General features: G+C 46.0%; 2 protein-coding genes and 1 pseudogene across 3 annotated transcripts in view; all 3 read right to left on the reverse strand.

Annotated features, from left to right (window-relative positions):
• The window catches only part of LOC147459303 (uncharacterized), a 32,531-nt pseudogene extending 12,175 nt beyond the window's left edge, over positions 1–20,356 (reverse strand). Inside the window, exons 1-2 of the transcript XR_015187848.1 lie at positions 20,021–20,356; positions 19,865–19,942 (exon numbers count right to left, since the gene is read on the reverse strand). The product of XR_015187848.1 is annotated as an uncharacterized LOC147459303 (transcript). The remainder of the gene's footprint in view (positions 1–19,864; positions 19,943–20,020) is intronic.
• LOC147459304 (uncharacterized) lies at positions 11,192–12,831 on the reverse strand. The gene is made up of 3 exons (XM_086510595.1): positions 12,643–12,831; positions 11,655–11,716; positions 11,192–11,484 (listed from the first exon to the last, which is right to left on the reverse strand). Exons 1-3 carry the CDS (start codon positions 12,829–12,831, stop codon positions 11,427–11,429), a joined length of 309 nt encoding a protein of 102 aa, XP_086366721.1. The 3' UTR covers positions 11,192–11,426.
• A 723-nt stretch (positions 20,357–21,079) lies between the features above and the next one.
• LOC147459305 (uncharacterized) lies at positions 21,080–22,501 on the reverse strand. Its single transcript, XM_086510594.1, has 3 exons — positions 22,313–22,501; positions 21,325–21,386; positions 21,080–21,154 (listed from the first exon to the last, which is right to left on the reverse strand). The coding sequence occupies exons 1-3, from the start codon at positions 22,499–22,501 to the stop codon at positions 21,097–21,099; spliced, it is 309 nt and encodes a 102-aa protein (XP_086366720.1). The 3' UTR covers positions 21,080–21,096.
• Positions 22,502–22,833: the final 332 nt, after the last annotated feature.

Genomic DNA, 22,833 nt, shown 5'->3' on the forward strand with positions numbered 1-22,833 from the left:
AAATACTGTTGGAAGATTGGTTCGAAGAGTTATCATTCTTACCGTTCTTACCGTTCTGCGGGTTCTGAGAAGTCTGCGAGGTACTTGTGGAAGTCTTGTTCTTCTTAGGCTTTCCTTTGTTGTGCTTCATCTCGTGGGCGAGAGCAATTGAAGGGGATCGGGGAGCACCACAGACAGAGAGAGAGAGAGAGAGAGAGAGAGAGAGAGAGAGAGAGAGAAGGAGACACACGACACACAGATATGGGTCGGGAGACTCAAAAGAGTGAGCAGCCCCCTATACACTTATGCTATGTATAAGGTATACAAGTCAGTGGGCGCCCAGACTCTGGGCGGCCGGACAAGGCACAGACGCCTATACCCCAACAACCTCCCACTTAAAGGCGATTGTGCCTTTAAGCAAGGGAACCTAGTCTAAAGACTACAAAAGGTGAGAGAAAACCGCTCTCAACCGATGCCCACTGGCTGGCTGTGATCGTGTGCATCCGGCTGTCCTACTCCCGTGTAAGTCCATACACCACCAGACGTACCGCACACGTACTGCAAGTATGTACGCAATACCTGCATATCTCCCTCGTGCACTATGCCATCATCAATCAACAAACGACTGACAACCCCAACTGCAAATGCTCCCACTGCAGCTGCGATATCCGGTCTCAAGATCAACATCTCATACATGAGACCACCGAATGCCGATGCAATGCTAGCGGGCCCTGTTAGCTCTACGGAGCATGCATCAACATATATATCCCTGGCAATAGACATCTCTGACTGACAAGGCGTATCAGACACATACATCTCCTGGCTGTCCACAAAGACGCATCAACCTGTCGTGCAACCTCAGAGCAAACCAGCTACTCTAGATGTCTGCTAGAAGACATATCCTGCACAACTATATCTCCATGCTCACTGTCCAGCATAGAAAGGAATGATTGCATAATCGCTGACGTCTCAGCCTCCTCTGCAATCATCCACTGCAAACATGACCACTCAATCTGTTGTGACTCACTAGAGCTCTCATGCTCTAACTCCGTATGCATAGACTCTTGCACAACGTCCTCCTGTCGTGACTCACTAGAGCAAGACCGCTCTACCTGTCTATCCTGCATAGAAGTATCTCGCACAACTGACTCTCTGCTTTGCTCAGTCACTAGCAAAGCATGCATGTCTGACTCTATCACCTCTCTGTGTGACTGCTCAAGTCGTGCCCCAACTGTGTGCACAACGAGCTCACTACTCTGCACTCCATGCAAAGTACCCTGCAACCCATGAGCAAAAGAGACTCGCCTGCTCTCTCGCTCTCTACCTGGCTGCATGATCATAGAGACAACACCGTCTCTCCCGTGATCCACATGCAATGGGTAACCTGTACCACTCCTGGCACCTCTCGCAATCACTAGCGAACCCAAATGCATCACAAAATCTCGCTCTCGTAGCGAAATCTGACATCCACTATCCCGTAACTGTCTGACTGAGATCAAATCCCGTCTCAGATCTGGCACATAACGCACATGACGCAGGGTACATCTCATACCACTGGGCAAGGACAAACATACGTCTCCTGCACCCTCAATGTCATACACAACACCATCAGCCATGTGCACACAACCAAGTCTCCCACTAGAAAACATGCTAAACCACTCACGATGCGACGTGACATGGAAAGTAGCATCTGAATCTAGTAACCAATGTGAAGAAAATGTGCAATCCGATATGCAATCCATAGACATAAGATCGTCTAAAGACAAGCTAGATGTAAATGTGACATCGCCGTCACAAGCATACTCAGTAACCACCGTACTGATCTCACTAGCATCTGTCGTGCCCAAATCTGCATCACGCATATGTCGCCTCCGTTGTCTCAAACGCCTGAAACATCGACGCCTAATGTGCCCTCTATGTCCACAATGCCAACATGTCAAGTCTCTATGCCGTCGAGACTTGCGTGTGGGATCAATCTCTCCCATGGACATAGAAGTGGGACTAGACTTCCCTGTAGACATGGATGTCGCGTACATAGCATGTAAACTCTGCCATAAAGCATGAGTTGTAGTCTCCCTCGAGACCTATCAATCAACAGACTCAACCAGATGCAAACGAATCGTAGACATTGCTAACTCATCAAGATCCTGCCAATCATCATCACGCATAGACTTGGGCTTCGCCGATAAACCACGCAAGGGTTTATCCTGCCCCAAATCCGCCAATGCAACAAGCATATTTTCCTTTCAAGCAACAAAATTTGCACCATCAAACTGTGTCAGACCATAACGCTGGAAGTCAAATGAAAAATCAGCCATAATGCTCGCAAAAGAGCAACCAACAATGAGTAGCAAATGTCAACCAAATCAGCCCTAAACTGGCTCGAATCGCATCAACAAAAGTCTGCAAAATATGGCTCAAAACCTGATGCAAAGTTGCACCAATAACCATGCAAAACCTTGCACAAAATCACAAGTCAATATGACTTAATCGTACATAAATATCTGACAAAATTTTGGCAAAGTCTCCTTTGTAACTGGAGCAAAAATCTCAACAGTAAACCTCAAAGAGACAATAATATATGCCACAATGGCCAATCCGGGAATAAACTCGACCGGAATCACCTCACAAAGTCATACATATGAGCATACCCGCTCTTGCCGGAGTACCACTCAACGGCACCTCAAATGACATACATGTGAGTGATGATTGCTGCCAAAATACCTTTCAATCGATGACCAAATGTCTGCCAGATAACTATAGCAACATTTCGCAAAACCTTGCAAGATCTGTCGCTATGCGCAATACGAAATACGGCACACAAGGGCATACACAAGTGACTCCAAACTCCAACCAAATGATGACTGAAAATCACCTTTCAAAGTGGGAGTAAACTCAACCACTAAACTGTCAAAGAGCAACCTACGGATACGTAGAAGCTATGGCGAGAACCTGGATAAAATCCAACAGAGTTTCTTCTATAAATTGAGCCAAGTCTCAAATAATCTCAGCCACAAACAACTACACAAATCCATATATGGCAGAGTGGAGCAGGAGCAGGTTCAAGACTGTGTGCAGCTCGTTTTTGCCATTTTCGGGCTCTAAAACGCAGTTTTTTGCGTAGCTCCATCATACAGAGTCAGATCTACATGATCCAGGAGTCTAGGTCAGGGTTTTGGCACGCTCCGGACGCGATGGTGATGTCTATTTGCTGAAATTATGCTTTGAATTACAACAGTGGGCGCCCAGACTCTGGGCGGCCGAGCAAGGCACAAACGCCTATACCCCAACAGCAATGACTACAGCTTTGTTGAGATCGATTGGATCGAGTACCTCGACATCATACTTGATATACTCGTCCAATCCGTAAAGAAATGTCTCCTTGCGCTTCGCATCCGATTTGCGTAATTGAGTGCCAAGCTGTAAAACCCGATTAGAGAAAGACATAACCGGCATACCATTTTGCTTGAGAGCTCGCCGATCGTCCTTCAGTCGTGCAAGGTACTGAGGTGGCATAAACCACGCCTTAAGCTTGTCTTGGAAATCAGCCCAACTAAAAGAGAGGGGCATGAAATCGTCGACTGCCTCTAGGTGCGGGGCTAGTTGTGCCTCTTGCCATGCCTGGTACCAATTTATGGCATCCCCTACAAGGTACATAGCTACCGTCAAAACTTTGCTATTGCCTGTTTTCTTAGTTGTCGCAAAATAAGTATTAAATTGATGCAACCAAGAATGAATAACAGTAGCATCCATCTTACCGTCATACTTACTGAAAGTCAACTTCTCTGTGACAGGATTGTGTGAATCCGCATCGTGGCTTGTGCCACCTGACGAACTCCCACAATCTTTGGGTGGTTCGGTCTTCGAGGCTAGGATTTGGGCTATAAATTCTTGATTACGAAGCTCCCTTTGAGCTTCACGCTCAGCCTCCTTTTCTGCTTTGCGTTCTTTTTGTTCAGCGTGCTCGCGTTCGAGAGCAAGTCGCTGTTCTTGTTTTTTTGCGGCAAGAGCAATGCGCTCACGTTCCTGAGCAAGTTGTTGTTCTTCTTGTCTTGCGGCAAGAGCAATGCGCTCACGTTCCTAAGCAAGTAGATTCTCTTCTTGTTGTGCAGCAAGTTTGTCGTTTCTTTCATCGCGTTCGCGGTCCTTGGCTTCTTGTGCACGGTCCTTTGCTGCTTGTTCATCTGCTTTGCTTGCGAGTTGTGCCAAGGCAACTCGATTCGTTTCTTGTTGTTGTGCAACCATGTCCAACATCGACTTGACCATCATCTCCATAGGAGTGAGGACAACTCGTGGCGTAGATGGCGAAGGGGGAGGGTTGGAAAAATCTCCTAGTGGGGAGAATCCTTCGTCGCCTCCCTCATGCTCATCACCTGAATGCGGAGTATCCATGCCGCTTCGGGTGACGACCATGCACTAGGATCTTGGGGTCTTAAGCTCGCGAGGAACTTGGGTTCTTGAGGGTCTTGAGGTTCTTGAGGTCCTTGATTCGTGAGAATCCTCGGTTCTTGAGGTTCTTGAGTCTTGAGGGTCTTGGGTTCTTGGGGTTCTTGAGGTTTTCTTTCGCTTGCAAATCGCGTTGGAGAAGGATCTTCTCTTCACCGGAGTTCTACTCCTTTCTACGGGCGCACCCCTTGGCGGCCTTGCGTTCACACCAAGGTTGCTTTTTCCCACCTCACGTCGATTGGCCGGCCGCTAAGTGCACGGTCCGCTCTCAATGAGTGAAAAGAGACACAAGGGGAGGCTGGACAAGCCCTTCTTTCTTGGGATTCCTGTCACTCTTCAACAAAACACGATTAGGAATCGCCACGCCCAAGTAAACTTGGGTTCGTGCGATCGCAACAAGCAAAAAAAAATTCTTGTGGTTCTTTCCTTGGGTAATGCAGAACACTTCCAAAGCTCTGATACCAATGTTAGGTGCAACGGAATAAATGTTGTATTTTCTCAAGATTAGTGATCTTTACTGCTCAATGTTCCTTTTAGTTCTTAGGGAAAGAGAGAGCTTTCCGTCTGTAGAGTGTTGTGGTCACGAACAAAGTGAGTGGATTGTGCGTGCAAGTGAATGAGACTGAGAGAAGGAGAGAGAAGAGATACGACACGGAGAGGTTGTAAAACCCTCCTCCGAAGGCCCCACTCTCGTCGGCAAGAGTCGTCTATTCTTTGATTGCACAAAGGTGTACAATGCGTATGCAATGGACAGATGCAAGTTGGACTATGCCGATGACGACGACGGTGATGACGACGACAACTCGATGGTGGCTGAAATCTGTAGGCTTCTAATCGTTGAATTCGGGAACTGTTTCGGTGGCTGAAAATGACTGTTTTGGCTGCGTTTTTGTGGCTGAAAATGGGGGATCAAACTGCAACTGAATGGGGGCGGATCGGCTAATGTTCTACTGCTGAAAACCTGCGTTTTCTGCTGCAGTATGGCTGAGAATCAAAAACGCTGAGGTTTCTTGCTGCTGGTCAAAAACGCCAGGCAGCTCTGCACTTGAAAACCAAAAACGCTGGTATGCTTGACTTGCTGATCTGCTAGCGTTAGCATACTGCTGAAAACGCTGGGAAATTCAGCAATGCTGGCATTAGCAAAAACGCTAAGGGCTGGGCTGATGCTGAGGTTCAAAACGCTAGAGATTGGTGTGGTTCTGTCGCGTAAAAAACACCGAGGTTGGCTGATCTACTGTTGGGACTGTCGCCAGAAGAAGGGGAGAACTTCAGGGCGAGGATACTCTATGAAAAACGCCAAGGTGATGGGAGGTATGGCGATGGGGGGTCATGAGGGGGAGGTACTGCTGAGAAGTTGCCTGTTGAGCGGGAAGCTCGTGCTGCCTCTTCTACGAGAAAGTATGAACTTTGGTTTGCTTATATATTAACTTAGCAAAATTGCCCTACCTACTTTTGTTGGAAAGTCACTTAAAAATAATAAGTGAAAATCCCAATAAATAGTAAAATAGGCTATATGCACTGGAAAATTCCCCTAACTGATGCTAATGGATTCTGATGGGAATTCCGATGATCATGATATGTGCAACCGGAGGATATGCATCTATGCTAAGTGACTGGGCATGCACGGTCTACGAATAGACTCACAAAAGTGCCAGATCACTGCTAATCTAGACTTGATCGGACTGACTGAACCCTGTTGTGGTGTAGCTTGTCCACGGACATATAGGGTTGGGATGTGTCACGTGACACAAAATATCTCGCAATAAGCGTCCAAAGAATCTCCTTGGGCATCTGAAGATGATTCCAAGCGGCACGTATATCTCATTTGTACTCCCGAGTCAGCCAAGAAGAAATAAAGAGCCTTCAACCATTTAACTGGAGCTTCCTTCCTCAGAAGAAGAGTGGACTTCCACACCATGTTCGAGCATTTTCTTTGAAGAAAGATGCAGCCATCCTAATCTTGGAGTGCTCTGAGTAGTACCCTCCAAAGAAGGCTATGTCAAACTACGGAAGGAAGACCAAAGCCCTCGGAGCATCTCGGAACCCAGAAAAGGATTCAAATGTAATTGACTTTCCACCTTCTTTAAACTCTTTTGTTTTCTTGTCTTCGAGGAAGTCATATTGGTTGGCTCTGTAGAAGTGCTTCTTTTCAAGAGTGCTTGTCCATGTCTTTCTGCAAGTACAGGTTCCGCTTTTCTGCACTCGTCTGTCTTTTCGGCTTTCCTCCCTACTTGAGAGGAGAAGCAATGGCCACACGCCATCTCGAGTAAATCTTATCAATCGGGTAATTCTTCAGGTGTTTCGCCAATCTCAGGTCCCTGGTCCCTGGAGTACTTAATCAATCTATTCACACATATGCAAAAGACCTCGGAGCATCTCGGAACCCAAAAAGGATTCAAATATAATACAGGTTCCGCTTTTCTGCACTTGTCTGTCTTTTCGGCTTTCCTCCCTACTTGAGAGGAGAAGCAATGGCCACACGCCATCTCGAGTAAATCTTATCCATCGGGTAATTCTTCAGGTGTTTCTCCAATCTCGGGTCCCTGGAGTACTTAATCAATCTGTTCACACATATGCAAAAGACCTCGGAGCATCTCGGAACCCGAAAAGGATTCAAATTTAATACAGGTTCCGCTTTTTTGCACTTGTCTGTCTTTTCGGCTTTCCTCACTACCTGAGAGGAGAAGCAATGACCACACGCCATCTCGAGTAAATCTTATCAATCCGATAATTCGTCAAGTGTTTCACCAATCTCGGGTCCCTGGAGTACTTAATCAAACTGTTCACACATATGCCGATCTGCAGTTGACGTTTGTACTTCTTTCAGGCAAACTTGTCCAAAGAAAAATTTGCCCAAATCTTCATTCTTTTCTTCAGTTCTTGCGCCGGATTTTCAACTTTTCTTTGTCTTCCCATTGAGAGGTGTCATCTCTGTCAAATTCTTCACGAGAACCCATGTGTAACCTGGGATTCTTTATGGCTTTATGCCCTGTAAGACAGAGCGATGAAGATGGGAGCGCACCCGATGCGCGATGTATGAAGGGTGGGAATGGCTAATAAGTCCGGGGTCGGGACACGAAGATTCTTTCCCAAAAGCTGTGTGCTCTACAAAAAGGATCGGATCCTCCGTAGAAGAAGAATCTTTATGTGCACTGATACCACTATAACAAACTTGGACACCCCAAGTCAAGATTCTACCGCGACACAACAGTGATTCACTTCAAAATAGTTCACAAAATTGACACGGCCCGACGTAGTTCCGTGCCTAGAGGTATTGGCCCCAAAGACTGGGACCCCTATCGGTATTTCTTTTTGTATTAATCTGTGTTCAAAGTACAAGAGAGCAGGTAGGTGCTCACTCTCAAACTCTGCGTCCAGATGCTCTGAGAAGTGAGGCCCTGCCCGCTTATTTATTAAGTACAAGGGATGCCCAAAAGAAGAGCCCCAAAAGCTATTTAATTCAAAAGCAATTGTCCCAAAAGCTGCCAGCAAATTCAGCCAGCGCAATTTACAAAAATCCGTACAAAATGCCATGTCAACAAACCAGCACAAATTGCGGAGGTCCATACTGCCTGCCACATCAACCTATCAACCCATTTTCCGGCGAGAATTGCAGCACGTTTTTCGGTTGTTGTTGCCACGTCAGCAAGGGTTGTGTGTGTGTGTGTGTGTGTGTGTGTGTGTGTGTGTGTGTGTGTGTGTGTGTGTGTGTGTGTGTGTGTGTGTGTGTGTGTGTGTATCCAGGGACACTGCCACGTCACCAATTTGTGACATTCTTGCTCCGTAGTCAACACATAGCTGGATTGACTTGTCCTTCTTCATGATGAAGAGGACGAGTGTTACGAATGGTGAGGATGATGGGCGGATAAATCCTACCTGCAAGAGGTTTGCAATTTGTGTTTCCAATTCTCCTTCTAATGCTTTGGATAAGCGATGGAGAAATTGGTGGGGTGGTTTTGCACCTATAATGAGCTCGATCTGATGGTCTTCAGGTCGAGAGGATGGAAGCTTTGAATTGAGCCACAAATTGATGGATGAATTGATTGACTACTCCATGGTTGGTCTTACCGTCATACTTTGTGAAATTGGGTGAGTTATGAACCAATAGTGTGTTGTTGAACCGTTGTTGGGAGCATGGGGAGCCTTAATCAGTATGACGGAAAGATCAAGCGTGAATCCAAAAGCATTTGCTCTCAAAAGCTACCAGCATGAATTGCAAAAATCCATTCAACCTGCCACGTGGCACAGTTAGCGCAAAACGGGGAGTTTTCGTACAATTGTCCATGTCTGCACTCCACGCGATTTAGTCTTTTGGCATATTTTAATGGCCTTGTGTCCATTGGGACCCATTCGAAAGGAACCATAAGTTGAAACAACTTTAAAAATCAATTTTATCTCATGTTCAGGTAGTTGTGCCACGTCATCACTTTGTGAAATACACCCCTCTTAAAAGAATTGCAATCGTCCTCGATTACACCTGCAAAATTTGACATAAGCCATAAACCAGTTCAGTAGACACTAACTATAAGTTCTGACGTGTTAAACGACACAAATCAAGCACTTGCACAAAGACGACAGTCACTGAACATCCACATCACATTCCAATCATATCTATAGCGCGGATAATGTGTCGTGCTCTCTACAGTGGGTGGTCCTCAGTGCAATGTGCGTGACAATCTCACTCAAACAGACTGAACAAACAGACTGAACAGAAAGGAAACAATAGACATCAACAGAGCTCACAAAGTCACAACAGCAGACCAGAACATATGACTCGACTATCTCAAAGACTGATATAGACTCTGGCGTGGTAGCACACTCAGCTCCAGCCTAGGACTCACAGGTACAATGGGGTGTTGAGGCTCAAATGTGCAGGGATGGTGAAGATGTGCTCTGTGAATAGACTCACTCTAGACGACTACGTACAAGATAATCCCCCTGGCCCAAAACAACTACTCATATGTACAATCATCAAGAGCCACCAACGGCTCATAAAGAACATCATCTAAGTCTATCCCCACTGGGTGGCGGTGTGACTTGGCCACGATGTCCGCTAGACCACCATATCCCTACCACGTGTCTCTGCCCAGCGAGTCCGTCTAGTGTGAACCGACCAAACCAAAGACCAACTGTAAACTAATTGTCCTGTGAAAGTAACACTCTAGCCTGCTACAGGTTGCCCGCCACAAGACCGCTGCCCATCCCGGAGAGCGGAACTGAAGAACTGAAATATAGGCGATCTACTATTGGTGGTCGGATGATGGAGGAGGAGGAGGCTGATAGAAAGGTGGGTAAGGAGATGGAGGCCAAGTGTATGGTGAGGGGTAGTGGCCATGAGGAGGGTACATCGGGTATGGAGTAGCCACCCCAGGAGCAACAGCAGGCTGCGTAGGGTGAGAAGGTGGAGCTGGTGGAAATCCAGGAAAAGACTAAGTAGGCTGAGAGGGTGGAACAGGTTTTTGGAATCCAGGGAAGCCGTAGAAGTGCTGAGGAAAGGATGGGGACTCGGAGGGGGAGGCCATAGAGGGTCCATGAAATTGTGATGAGACCGATCCTGCTGGTTTAGACTCCATATTGGTGGGATTTGCTTTCTCTGCTGTTTGAGAATCCCCTGAATGGGCTTTGGAAACGTCCGTCTGTATCTGTGTTGCCATAGCAGAAATTTGCGTAGAAACCGGGGTTGTAGTTGTAGTTGTAGCTGTAGCTGGAACTTTCTGTGAAATGGCCACAGCTTGGTATTTGGCACATGAGGGACACAGTGTATGTACCACAGGAGAGAGGTCCTGAACTGTTGCGGCCATATCATTTGCCTCTTTTAATTGTTTTTGCTAAGTGTGGACGATATGTTTGAGGTCCACTACCTGTTGAGTTAAGATTTTTATGCGATCTTGAGCCCTAGCAATGAAATTGTCCCGATCCGTCGCTCATTGACAATGAGCTTGCACTTCCCTTTGCATACCGTCATAGCAAGCCCGATGCAGACCGTTGGTACCTTGCAATGAGAGGGCTACATTCATAATCGTCGCAATGGCTCTTCTGTCCGCATCTAAAAGTCTGTCGGCCTGAGGTGCAAAATTCTCATATAAGCATGAGGTGTTCCAGAGCTAGATGCCCCTGCAGTACCTCTAGGTGCCCCTGCACTAAGAGTAGTACGTGGTGCTGACGACACCACTGGAGGTTGTGTTTTAGTGACTGCAACACTACTCACAAGAGGTGGTGTGAAAGTTGAGGTGGCCACAGAAGTAGACATACGCACTGTTGGTGTTGTAGTATGGACGTCAGAGATTTTGACCTGTGATTCGGAGAAGGGTAGTGTTGCTAGTTGCTCAGACGAATCTTTTTGTACCTTTGCCCTCTTGCGCAAGATGCCTTTCCCTTTGGCCATTTTGGAACGGTCTTGTTCTTTTGGATCATCTTGAAGGGTGAGCACAGCTGTTGCATCTGCCTTTTGCTGCATAATCTGCACTACCCAATTCATAATAGGGGCTGCATAGCAATTGAACCTTTCCGCTTTCCCTTTACGCCGAGTCCGAAAACGCTTTGCCCTGTCCTGTAGCGCTTTAAACAGCAGATGGTGAAATGGATACGGCAGGCAGTGGCAGAGACAAAAAAAAAAGCATCGCATATTGCTAGAGAACTTGGAGAAGATGGAACCCCTGTTCTTTCCGGTGCGCGCAGTAAAAAATAATACTGTAACACTAAATACAGCTGCTGACTCTTGTGATAGTCTGGATGTGAGTCAGCAAAAGTTCCTGACAAGCATTTGCAGTTTCCTCTCGGTAAAGATTCGAGAAGGTTGTGGTTGCGGGCAGAGGTGAAGCATGCTGACCTTGATGAAGATTCATCTTTCTTTGCACCCAACCATATAATGCAGCTCTGTGAGATAGTTGTTGTATTCCGAATTGCTTCCAATCCTCCAGTTGTGCAAGCTGACCAAAGTTTGTCCATTGACATTGTGCATTTTCAAAGGCTTGCTGTACATGTCTGTACCTAGTAGCTGACTAGCAAAGTTGGACTCCAATTGCAGATGCTCTCGACGCTATCAAACTCCATTTTTTACTACAAAACAGAAGCTATTAGATAGCTGTAGAAAGAATAGAGCCAAATCCTAATGCATTCAAATAAAGTTTTTTGAATCTAAAGCAAAAGCTGGAGATGAGAAGATCATCCTGAGTACGAATGAAACAGGTATTTGAGAGTCGTGATGGGTACAGCTAGACCACTCTCACCTTTTGACTTTCACAAGTCCGAGTAGCAAGCAGGTTGAGATTTTCTGTGTCTGTTCAACTAGCTGCATAAGAAAGAAGAGAGATGCTAATTGCTCGAGTACTTGAAAGGGGAGTGAAGAGTGATCACAAGCTAGGCCTATTGACACCTCCTTAGCCTCCATCTCGATCCCCAACCTCTAAGACGTACGCTCGCTGTGTTTTGAGTTTAAGGCAAGTAATCATAAATCAAAATGTCGAGTGTTGGGCGCCAATTACTTTCCTTTCTCAAGTCACCTTGAGCTTCATATAATCTGTTTTCAAAGTGTTGCCACCAATTTAAAGCCCCTTTTTATGACGAATTCACGCAACATGCATCATGTTCGCTCTTACCAAAGAGCCAATCCTATACAATTTCATTTTGAGCCAAGGGAGAGAAAGCTCGCGAGCAACAGTTAGAGGGACCAACCCTTCATGATGAGGTGTGGGAACGTAGACATGACACAGTAGGACATCAACCCGGATGCTAGTGGTTATAGATCTTGTAGTGGGTGGCGAGTTGTAGGGTGGAGCTATATTGGTGAAAGGCATATGAGGCCCTGTGAGACGGGGACGCCGGAGGGCGCCTTGATATGTAAAATTGGGCTCGTTCCTTGTCACATTTGGCGGATAACAATTAAAATTCTATTTTTTGACTTGGACATTCGTCGAATGGGTGCAGCCCAACTAGTGAAACGTTTGCCTTTGACGTGCGATATTGTTGGCTCGAATCCTAGCAATGCCCTTCCCACCGCCTCTTTTGAGCATGTCCGCCATGAAGCGGGGATGGGTGAGGGGTTTGCCTCGGGTGATTTCGCACAGCAAAACGGACACATTCTTCGATGAACCACTTTTTGCCACCTCGGTCTCACACACGTCCGGGCGGAAGTGTGACATAGGCTTCACAAAAGTGGAACTCGATGGGAGCTGGAAGTTTTTTAAGGCAGCGAGTGGTGTAGGCCTCATGATTAACCTTGCGAGGCTTCTCCACTCTCAGTGTCTCTTCGGAGAGGACTTTCGGAAGGTACGTGGCAACATATGCACCCTCTGGCTCCTCTTCCATCTTTTCCCTCTCCCACTCGACTAGAAGGACTGTGTGACCAGTGACCACTAAGCGTCCCTCTCTAAGAGCACCGTTGTACGAAGAGGGGGCAACCTCCATCTGGCACTTGAGAGAGAGAGAGAGAGAGAGAGAGAGGGTCCGACACTTCAGCAAAGAGAGAGCAGTCACAGCAGCAGTTCAGAAGTTCAGTATGTATATATATATATATATATATATATATATATATATATATATATATATATATATATATATATATATATATATATAGAGAGAGAGAGAGAGAGAGAGAGAGAGAGAAGAAGAAGAATAGAATTTTAACGACGGCACTTCAATAGAGAGAGAGAGAGAGAGAGAGAGCTCTGCGCCGATTTCTGCATAGAGAGAGAGAGAGAGAGAGCTTTGATCGTAGCGGTTCACCGCCTGATCCCATATTTCCACTCAGGAATTTCAACAGACCTCGCTTTGAACCTCCTCCATGTGCCACATGGCATTGTCTGAATTTGGGCCTCCGTAATAGAGTGAATACATAGGCCATGTCCTAAAATTACAATGCAACCTTGTATTGCCCTCCCGTGGCTTTGATGGAGTTGGAATCCTTTTTACTTTTTTGCCTGTAGTCAATTATCCTAGAGCAATGGAGTGCATTTTTGTCTTGTCTCTCAAGTATTATGAACAAGCTTCTCATTTCAAAGAAATTTGTTAAGGAAAAAAAATTCAAAGTTAGAAGTATTGTGGAGTTAGAAGTTTGCAGGAATTTTAGGGTTTCTGGCAGAAATTAGGGTTTTTGTTGTCCGCCACGTCATCACTTTGTGACATACCCCCCTCTTGAAAGCATTGTAATCGACCGCGATTACGCCTGCAAAACCGACAAAAGCCATAAACCGTCTTAGCAGACACTGACTGTTAGTACCTACGTACTAGGAACACACATCTAGCACATGTACAAAATCGACAGTCACATCACACGACATCACAGGACATCACCAGACATCACAGGACATCACATGACATTCAACATTCATTCGGATCTTAGACCATGATTTATCGGCAATGTAGCTAGCAATCACATCTAGGTCCAATCGGGACCTCATCGATGTCCGATTGACTAACCCCTATTGCAACCATGTCTATTCGAGATCAAGTAGACCAAAATGCTGCAGTCATTTCGTCTATCAGTTCCTGCACTCACAAGAAGTCAAGAACAAATCAGTATCATAATCAGGAATTCCATTTCATAAAGTCATCCAACAGAATACTGTCAGCTCTCAGTATCCCTGAAGCCCAAAGAGACATCAGTGACTTTAGTATCAAAATGCAGGCATCTGTTGACAGAGGAGTGGAGTGACTCCCCTCTTGTGCATCCCACTGCACCAAATCTCCGGCCAAGCTGAATTCTGGGTTCCGTTTGGAGTAGACTATGCTAAACCAAAACATCGAGGTAAAGTTTCACAATCCGAGGAGTATTTGCTAGGTCCTCCTCCTCCATCCACTTCGCATCAAATGCAGGAAAGTTCTTGAACTTAACCAAGAACCGCCTTCAGACTTTACCTTTCTTCGTATCATTATGTGCCAAAATCTGTTCAGGAAGGATCTCCTCGTTTTCTTCCACTTTGGGTTGCTCATCAGGCTCCCCATCATCAGGCACATCACCCTTAACAGGGTTCAAGAGACTCACATGCAATGCATTATGAATCCTCCAAGTATCTGGTAGTTCCAATCGGAAGGAGACATCATTTATCTTGTCAGTGATCTGGAAAGGTCCGTAGTATCACATACTAAGCTTTGGAAAAAGCCTCTCCTTTCCCTTTTTCTTTCTTAGGCGTGCCTTCTCAAAAGTAAGAGCACCCAATCATCCTCCTTCAGTTTCCAGTCGCGACGATGGCAATCCGCTGCCTTTTTCTGTCGTTCTTGAGACTTCTGTAAAGTCTCGTAAACCTTGGCAAAAGCCGTATCCAAATCTCGCGAATATTCATCCGCTTCAAATTTCTAATCTTTCGTGCTCAGGAAGGATGGAACCTTCGCAGCAGTTTCAACAATCTCTCATGGCGTCTTCCCCGTCGAAGAGTGTATCGTGTTATTGTAGGCAAATTCCACCAAAGGTAAGTTCTTTTCCCATTGAGTCTTCTGATGCGAGATACAAGACTTCAATAAATCTAAAACCACTGAATTGGCAATCTCAGATTGCCCTTCAGTCTGCAAGTGGAACGATGACGAGAACTACAACCGCGTGCTCATAAATCTGGGGTCTCTGTCGGAGAGAATCGTCTCAGACGTGCCATGTAATCGGAAAATCATCGTGATCATTCTGTATTCTCGGGAGATCAAAAAAAATGAAATCCATTTCAATATTTCCCAGGGGCGGGTGGGTATGGGTCATAGTTACCAGGAACGGGAAACCGGAACGGGAACGGGGAACGAGAACGCGGAACAAAATGCCATTCCCTGTTACGGGTACTCACGTTTGAAACACGGAACGGGGATTCGGAACGGGAACTTGGAATGGGAACGGGGAACGGAGACCTGAAAACGACCATTCCCTGTTACTATGGTATGGGTAAAGGCTGTAACAATCCCTATGCCTTATGCCTGTCAAACTTGACCTTCTGGCATACCAAGCAACTGCGCACAAACTCTTCCACATCCTTCTTCAGTCTCCGCCAAATAGCTATGGGAAGAGGTTGGAGTCAGGAGTACGCTTGGCGCTTCTGATATGAAGAAGTTGGAGGCTGATTTACGTTCAAATTGAAGCTAAAGCCACGTAAGTAAGCTTTCGCTTTCTAGATGTTTTCTTTTTTTTTTTTATGTGCTTTTCTGGTCTTTGCTTTTTTTTATTTTTGATTGCCTTTGGCGCAGCAGCCAGGAGGCAAGGGCACTCGGAGGGCGAGGGCTGAGGACGGCGAGGGACTTGAGGGGCTTTAGGGGTGAGGGCGAGGGGTTAGGTGAGGGCGAGGTGGAGGGTCGAGGGCGAGGGGAGGGAAAGGGCGAGAAGCGAGGGCGAGGTGGAGGGTCGAGGGCGAGGGGAAGGGGAGGGCTAGGGCGAGGGGAAGGGGAGGGCAAGGGCGAGGGCGAGGCGGAGGGAAGGGACAAGGCGAGAGGCTAGGGGGCTAGAGGCGAGGGCGAGGGGGAACAAGGGCGAGAGGCGAGGGAATGGGAAAGGGCGAGGTTATAGGGGCGAGGGCGAGGGCGAGGGTATAGGGGATAAGGGTAGCGAGGGCTATAGGGGATAAGGGGGGAGAGGGGAAGGGGAGGGCTAGGGCTAGGGGCGAGGGAATGGGAGAGGGCGAGTAGCGAGGGAATAGGGGATAAGTTAGGGCGAGGGAAAGGGGAGGGCTAGGGGTGAAAACAGAGGGTGGTAGAGGAAGAAGAAGAGAGTTTTAACGTGCAGGAAACTGTTCAGAAATCATAAAGATCAAGCCGAGGAGTTGAACGCAAGACCTGCTATTGAAGAGGGTGCGATTGAAGAGGAAAAGGAAATGGCATAGCCAATCTTCCCCACGTGGTTATAGAAAGACCGTTACGGCAACAATTCATCAGGGTTAGGTTAGGTGAGGGGTTAATGGTATTTTCAAGGCACTCACAAGCAAAGAGAAGAAGAAAGCAAAGGGAAGGAGTGAGATTGTGGGTTCGGGTCCCACCGTGATCGCCAAAATGAGAGCACCTGTAGCGCGGATAATGTGTCGTGCTCTCTACAGTGGGTGGTCCTCAGTGCAATGTGCATGACAATCTCACTCAAACAGATTGAACAAACAGACTGAACAGAAAGGAAACAATAGACATCAACAGAGCTCACAAAGTCACAACAACAGACCAGAACATATGACTCGACTATCTCAAAGACTGATACAGACTCTGGCGTGGCAACACACTCAGCTCCAACCCAGGACTCACAGGTACAATGGGGTGTCGAGGCTCAGATGTGCAAGGATGGTGAAGATGTGCTCTGTGAATAGACTCACTCTAGACGACTACGTACAAGATAATCCCCCTGGCCCAAAACAACTACTCATATGTACAATCATCAAGAGCCACCAACGGCTCATAAAGAACATCATCTAAGTCTATCCCCATTGGGTGGCGGTGGTGACCTGGCCACGATGTCCGCTAGACCACCGTATCCCTGCCACGTGTCTCTGCCCAGCGAGTCCGTCTAGTGTGAACCAACCAGACCAAAGACCAACTGTAAACTAATTGTCCTGTGAAAGTGACACTGTAGCCTGCCACAATATCGCATAAAATCCATCAAGATCTCAGACCATGGTCTCTCGGCAATCGCATCTAGATCCACACCGGATCTTACTAATGTCGGATTTTGTTAGATCTCACTGATTTATGTCCCTGCTCGACCCAACCTGTGCCTCCTATGTAGGCAGCCCATTGGGCACTAGGATCAACAGAAGCGGAAGAGAAGATAGCCAGCGTTTTCAGCCTCATCTCCTTGACGTTTCCAACCAAGATCAGCCAGTGTTTCTCAGCCTCTCCATCAGCGTTTTCAGCCCTAGATGGTCAGCGATTTTTCGGCAAAACAGCCAGCACTTCAAGTTGAAGCTCCAGCAGAACCGCAGCCTAGCCTCGTCGTGGTTGCAAACCCCTTGCCATCAACACCGCTAGTAGATCCCGGCATTCAACCTTAGCGTCGTCGTCGTCGTCGTTACCTTCGTCAACACAGTACCCCAGCACCCGATAACCCTTGTGCCTTGGCTCGGCATAAGGATCCACAGAACCTCGTCGTTGTTGTCGTCGTTGTCATAGACTTATCAAATATCAATACCTCGTCGTCGACATCTGCACCTATTGAGGCCTTCTGCTGCCCCAATCCAGCCCCAGCCTATTGCTGCATTTTTCAGCCAGTTATCCTCTCCCACTCAGCCCCTCCCTTGGCTCTAGGAGGTGGTTCCAATTTGCTGCAAGTTTCAGCCCATTTTTGCCGACTATCGTGGTGGTCGGAGGGTGTCAGAGAACCCCAAATCTACTGCGTTTTTGTGTGGACAGTTTTCAGCCAAGGTGGTCTTCACATCTGAGACGTTTTGTTGGCCTCCTAACCAATCTCCATTGGTGGTCATAGGTAGCCCACATCAAAGGTCTATCGCAGGTACATCAGATCAACCCCAAAGGCCCATTTATTGAAGAGGTATCAAGGCAGTATCATCTCCCTAGTCTCAAGTCAAGTAGTAGTCATGCATCAAGCATCAAAGGGTGTATGTTCACTTTATGCAATGAAAAATTATTACCATTCTGGTAACGGGATGGGGGGCCATTGAGAGGGTATTGGGACCCTAGTTGGTGTGCGGTCTTCTCTCTCTCTCTCTCTCTCTCTCTCTCTCTCTCTCTCTCTCTCTCTCTCTCTCTCTCTCTCTCTCTCTCTCTCTCTCTCTCTCTCTCTCTCTCTCTCTCTCTCTCTCTATCCGCATTCTCTAAAGAAAACTTGAGATCTAAAAAGAAGCATAATTGAAGCAAGGAAGGGGTATTTGGTATTGTGTAGCATCATGTATACGGAGAAACTGTCTGAAGAAGTAAACTTCAAATTCGGAGTCCGATGCGGTGACTACAAATGTTCTTGCTTTTACTTCAAATCTACCTTCAACTTCATTAGGGACTTGTAGAGAGTTGCATTTTAATAATACTCTTGATAAATTTCTTTATCAGCACCAAGCTCACTAATGGCTCTTACTTCCTTGGCAGGACTTAGAGGACCTATTCAGTCTCTAGAGGATGGGGTGGCTAACGAGTCAAAGGTTGTTGGCCTTCGTGAAACTCAAAAATGGGACAAGAGTATGTTTCCCTCTTGCATTGTGAGCCAGACTTTGGAGCAAGATGGCTCGACTGGTTCTAGGAGGCAAGGCCGACCTCCAACTTTTCCATATACCTTACAACGGTTGATAAAGCATGCCCCAAGGCATGGTGCACATGCGGAGGAGCTCTAGCTTTTACTGTTGATAGGCTCTTGGAGCCAAGGAGACACTAATGATGTTTGTACCTGCTTGGTTGTCATTGGTGGATAGAATTGTCTATCCACGTGCCCTATGATGTTCTATAGAAAGGTGAATTTGATGCGGTGGTGTATAGAAAATGTAGATTATTTCCTATACCTATGTTTTAAATCTTGGAGGCCATCTAGTGGCAGCATCTTTGAAAACGATGGTTCATATGTATATCAAGATCAAATTTACACAAGAGTTTTCCTCATTTGACACCTCTCTTGAGGTTCCTAGAGGCAAGGCCATCCCCTGCACACCACTTTACAATCAGCGCTTTTTGCATCAGCATTGTTTTGCAAATCTGGAGTAGATATGCGTGCATCTACCCACTTTTGGAGCCAGTCTACAGTGCTATTTGGACATGTTTTTCAGCCCTACCTCACTGCAAACCAGAGGAACACCTCTTTCTGGACTCTATCGCACCTCAGCATATCGATCGAGGAGATTTGAGCACACTGTTTTTTTTAGTATAGCAACAAAATTCAGCCCTGCAGCAGTAGGTGGTGGGCAGCAGCACTCTACTTATGTTTTCATGGATATCAAAATTCAGCCAAACCTGTACTGTGTTTTCTATAGTGATAGTAAACAACATCAATATCTTCGTCATCCAGTGACACCGGCCCCCATGTCCGTGCTTCATACATCCGATGGAAAGGTATTCCACTGCTGTCTAGACCTATTTTCAGACCCCAATAGGTTGCAAAACAAAGGAGCACATAGATCTCCACCTTCTGGACTGTACAACGGTCAAAACAACGCTATCATTACAAGTATTTAATGGTCTAAAGATCAACAAGTCTACTGATTTGGAAGGCTGATAAATAAGTATTTCGAACTTTTCTTTTTCCTCGACCTGTGAGATGGAGTGAAATCGCAAATTTATGCACAAGAGCATGCACATGGGCTTTGGGAAAGATTGGTAGAACTCTTTAAGAACAAGTTATGTCTTTGGCCAGAATACTGATTCCTGTAAAAAATCCCAAGCTCATTTCTCAATTCGTAAGTCAACCAAATACGCATGCCACCTATCTCTCACAAACTGGCTACCACAAGAACCACTATCCAACCTTGTCGCCTATAACCAACGATATGCAAGCAAAGTATGGCTCAACCCCCATTTATAAAACTAACAACAAGAAAAAGTATAGACATCTTACTTGTACATGCCCAACCTCAGATTATGAGATGCTCTCAGTCAATAAAAGATACACAGCAAGAAGAATCAATCTCTCACCCTATGATCAAAATTGGTTCATAGTGAGGTCATAAATCAAAAAATTACTTCTTTAGTAGAAAATAAGCTATTCACTTACCACTCTTACGGAACTTGCCACTCTCCTTGTTCCCGGAAGCAACAAAGTACTCATACCAATACCAATGGCTAAGTCAGTAACTTCAACCTCCCACATTTCATAAGGACCTGTCAAGATTTTTTGAACAAAAGCACCGCCTCCGAAGCCAACCATTCCTTCATCCAATCCTTTAAGGCATGTGTACTATATTGTTGCACCTATAGCTGCCAGCCTATCTTGGCGAAATTGGATCACTTGCTCCGGAATGAAGAAGGAACTACCAAACATGGCGACACAGAGAAAAGAAGCATCTTTTGCTGGGATCGGAAGAATCATGTCCTCTATTGATGTTGTCATTTTAAATTGAGTTGCACTGCTTCTTTCTTCTATGGTTGGAACGTAGACTTATTCATGATGGGAATGCAAAAGCAAACTTTTTGCTATATTTGATGAGGACCCTTTCTCTACTGGTTGTGTTTTTTTCATGTAGTTTCTTTGCGTGAGTACCTTGGAAAATAGCTCCTCCATGCTCCAAGCACATTCCTTCCTATCTATGAATACTGATGTGAGTTCCCCTTTCCTCATCTCTATTACTTCAACTATGGCAGCCCTCAACTCTGGATTTTTCTTTAAGTTTCCACTAAGAAACTCCTCCCTTGAAAATCTTCCAACACCATTATCGAACCATTTTCGCATGTCTTTAATATTGTCATTGCATATCTTTGCTTGAGATCTATAGCTCTCCTTCAAAATAGCTTTTGCAGGTACCTTCTTTTGCTCCTTGGCTTCAAGTGCTATTTGTATGTCACTTTGTTGTGTGAACTTCTTTGTATTGAGGGTTCTTTTGTGTATCCTCTGGCTTCATTAACTGCTGGTTTCGAGCTTTATTTGTTGATTCCATGGAGAAACGGCGAAGCATGCTGACCTTGATGAAGATTCATCTTTCTTTGCACCCAACCATATAATGCAGCTCTGTGAGATAGTTGTTGTATTCCGAATTGCTTCCAATCCTCCAGTTGTGCAAGCTGACCAAAGTTTGTCCATTGACATTGTGCATTTTCAAAGGCTTGCTGTACATGTCTGTACCTAGTAGCTGACTAGCAAAGTTGGACTCCAATTGCAGATGCTCTCGACGCTATCAAACTCCATTTTTTACTACAAAACAGAAGCTATTAGATAGCTGTAGAAAGAATAGAGCCAAATCCTAATGCATTCAAATAAAGTTTTTTGAATCTAAAGCAAAAGCTGGAGATGAGAAGATCATCCTGAGTACGAATGAAACAGGTATTTGAGAGTCGTGATGGGTACAGCTAGACCACTCTCACCTTTTGACTTTCACAAGTCCGAGTAGCAAGCAGGTTGAGATTTTCTGTGTCTGTTCAACTAGCTGCATAAGAAAGAAGAGAGATGCTAATTGCTCGAGTACTTGAAAGGGGAGTGAAGAGTGATCACAAGCTAGGCCTACTGACACCTCCTTAGCCTCCATCTCGATCCCCAACCTCTAAGACGTACGCTCGCTGTGTTTTGAGTTTAAGGCAAGTAATCATAAATCAAAATGTCGAGTGTTGGGCGCCAATTACTTTCCTTTCTCAAGTCACCTTGAGCTTCATATAATCTGTTTTCAAAGTGTTGCCACCAATTTAAAGCCCCTTTTTATGACGAATTCACGCAACATGCATCATGTTCGCTCTTACAAAAGAGCCAATCCTATACAATTTCATTTTGAGCCAAGGGAGAGAAAGCTCGCGAGCAACAGTTAGAGGGACCAACCCTTCATGATGAGGTGTGGGAACGTAGACATGACACAGTAGGACATCAACCCGGATGCTAGTGGTTATAGATCTTGTAGTGGGTGGCGAGTTGTAGGGTGGAGCTATATTGGTGAAAGGCATATGAGGCCCTGTGAGACGGGGACGCCGGAGGGCGCCTTGATATGTAAAATTGGGCTCGTTCCTTGTCACATTTGGCGGATAACAATTAAAATTCTATTTTTTGACTTGGACATTCGTCGAATGGGTGCAGCCCAACTAGTGAAACGTTTGCCTTTGACGTGCGATATTGTTGGCTCGAATCCTAGCAATGCCCTTCCCACCGCCTCTTTTGAGCATGTCCGCCATGAAGCGGGGATGGGTGAGGGGTTTGCCTCGGGTGATTTCGCACAGCAAAACGGACACATTCTTCGATGAACCACTTTTTGCCACCTCGGTCTCACGCACGTCCTGGCTGAAGTGTGACATAGGCTTCATTAAAGTGGAACTCGATGGGAGCTGGAAGTTTTTGGTGGCAGCGAGTGGTGTAGGCCTCATGATTAACCTTGCGAGGCTTCTCCACTCTCAGTGTCTCTTCGGAGAGGACTTTCGGAAGGTACGTGGCAACATATGCACCCTCTGGCTCCTCTTCCATCTTTTCCCTCTCCCACTCGACTAGAAGGACTGTGTGACCAGTGACCACTAAGCGTCCCTCTCTAAGAGCACCGTTGCACGAAGAGGGGGCAACCTCCATCTGGCACTTGAGAGAGAGAGAGAGAGAGAGAGAGAGAGAGAGAGAGAGAGAGAGAGAGAGGGCCCGACACTTCAGCAAAGAGAGAGCAGTCGCAGCAGCAGTTCAGAAGTTCAGTATGTATATATATATATATATATATATATATATATGTCCTAAAATTACAATGCAACCTTGTATTGCCCTCCCGTGGCTTTGATGGAGTTGGAATCCTTTTTACTTTTTTGCCTGTAGTCAATTATCCTAGAGCAATGGAGTGCATTTTTGTCTTGCTCTCAAGTATTATGAACAAGCTTATCATTTCAAAGAAATTTGTTAAGGAAAAAAAATTCAAA

Source organism: Adiantum capillus-veneris, chromosome 4 (genome assembly GCF_014529385.1).
Source record: "Adiantum capillus-veneris isolate H3 chromosome 4, ASM1452938v2, whole genome shotgun sequence".
Lineage (NCBI taxonomy): Eukaryota > Viridiplantae > Streptophyta > Polypodiopsida > Polypodiales > Pteridaceae > Adiantum > Adiantum capillus-veneris.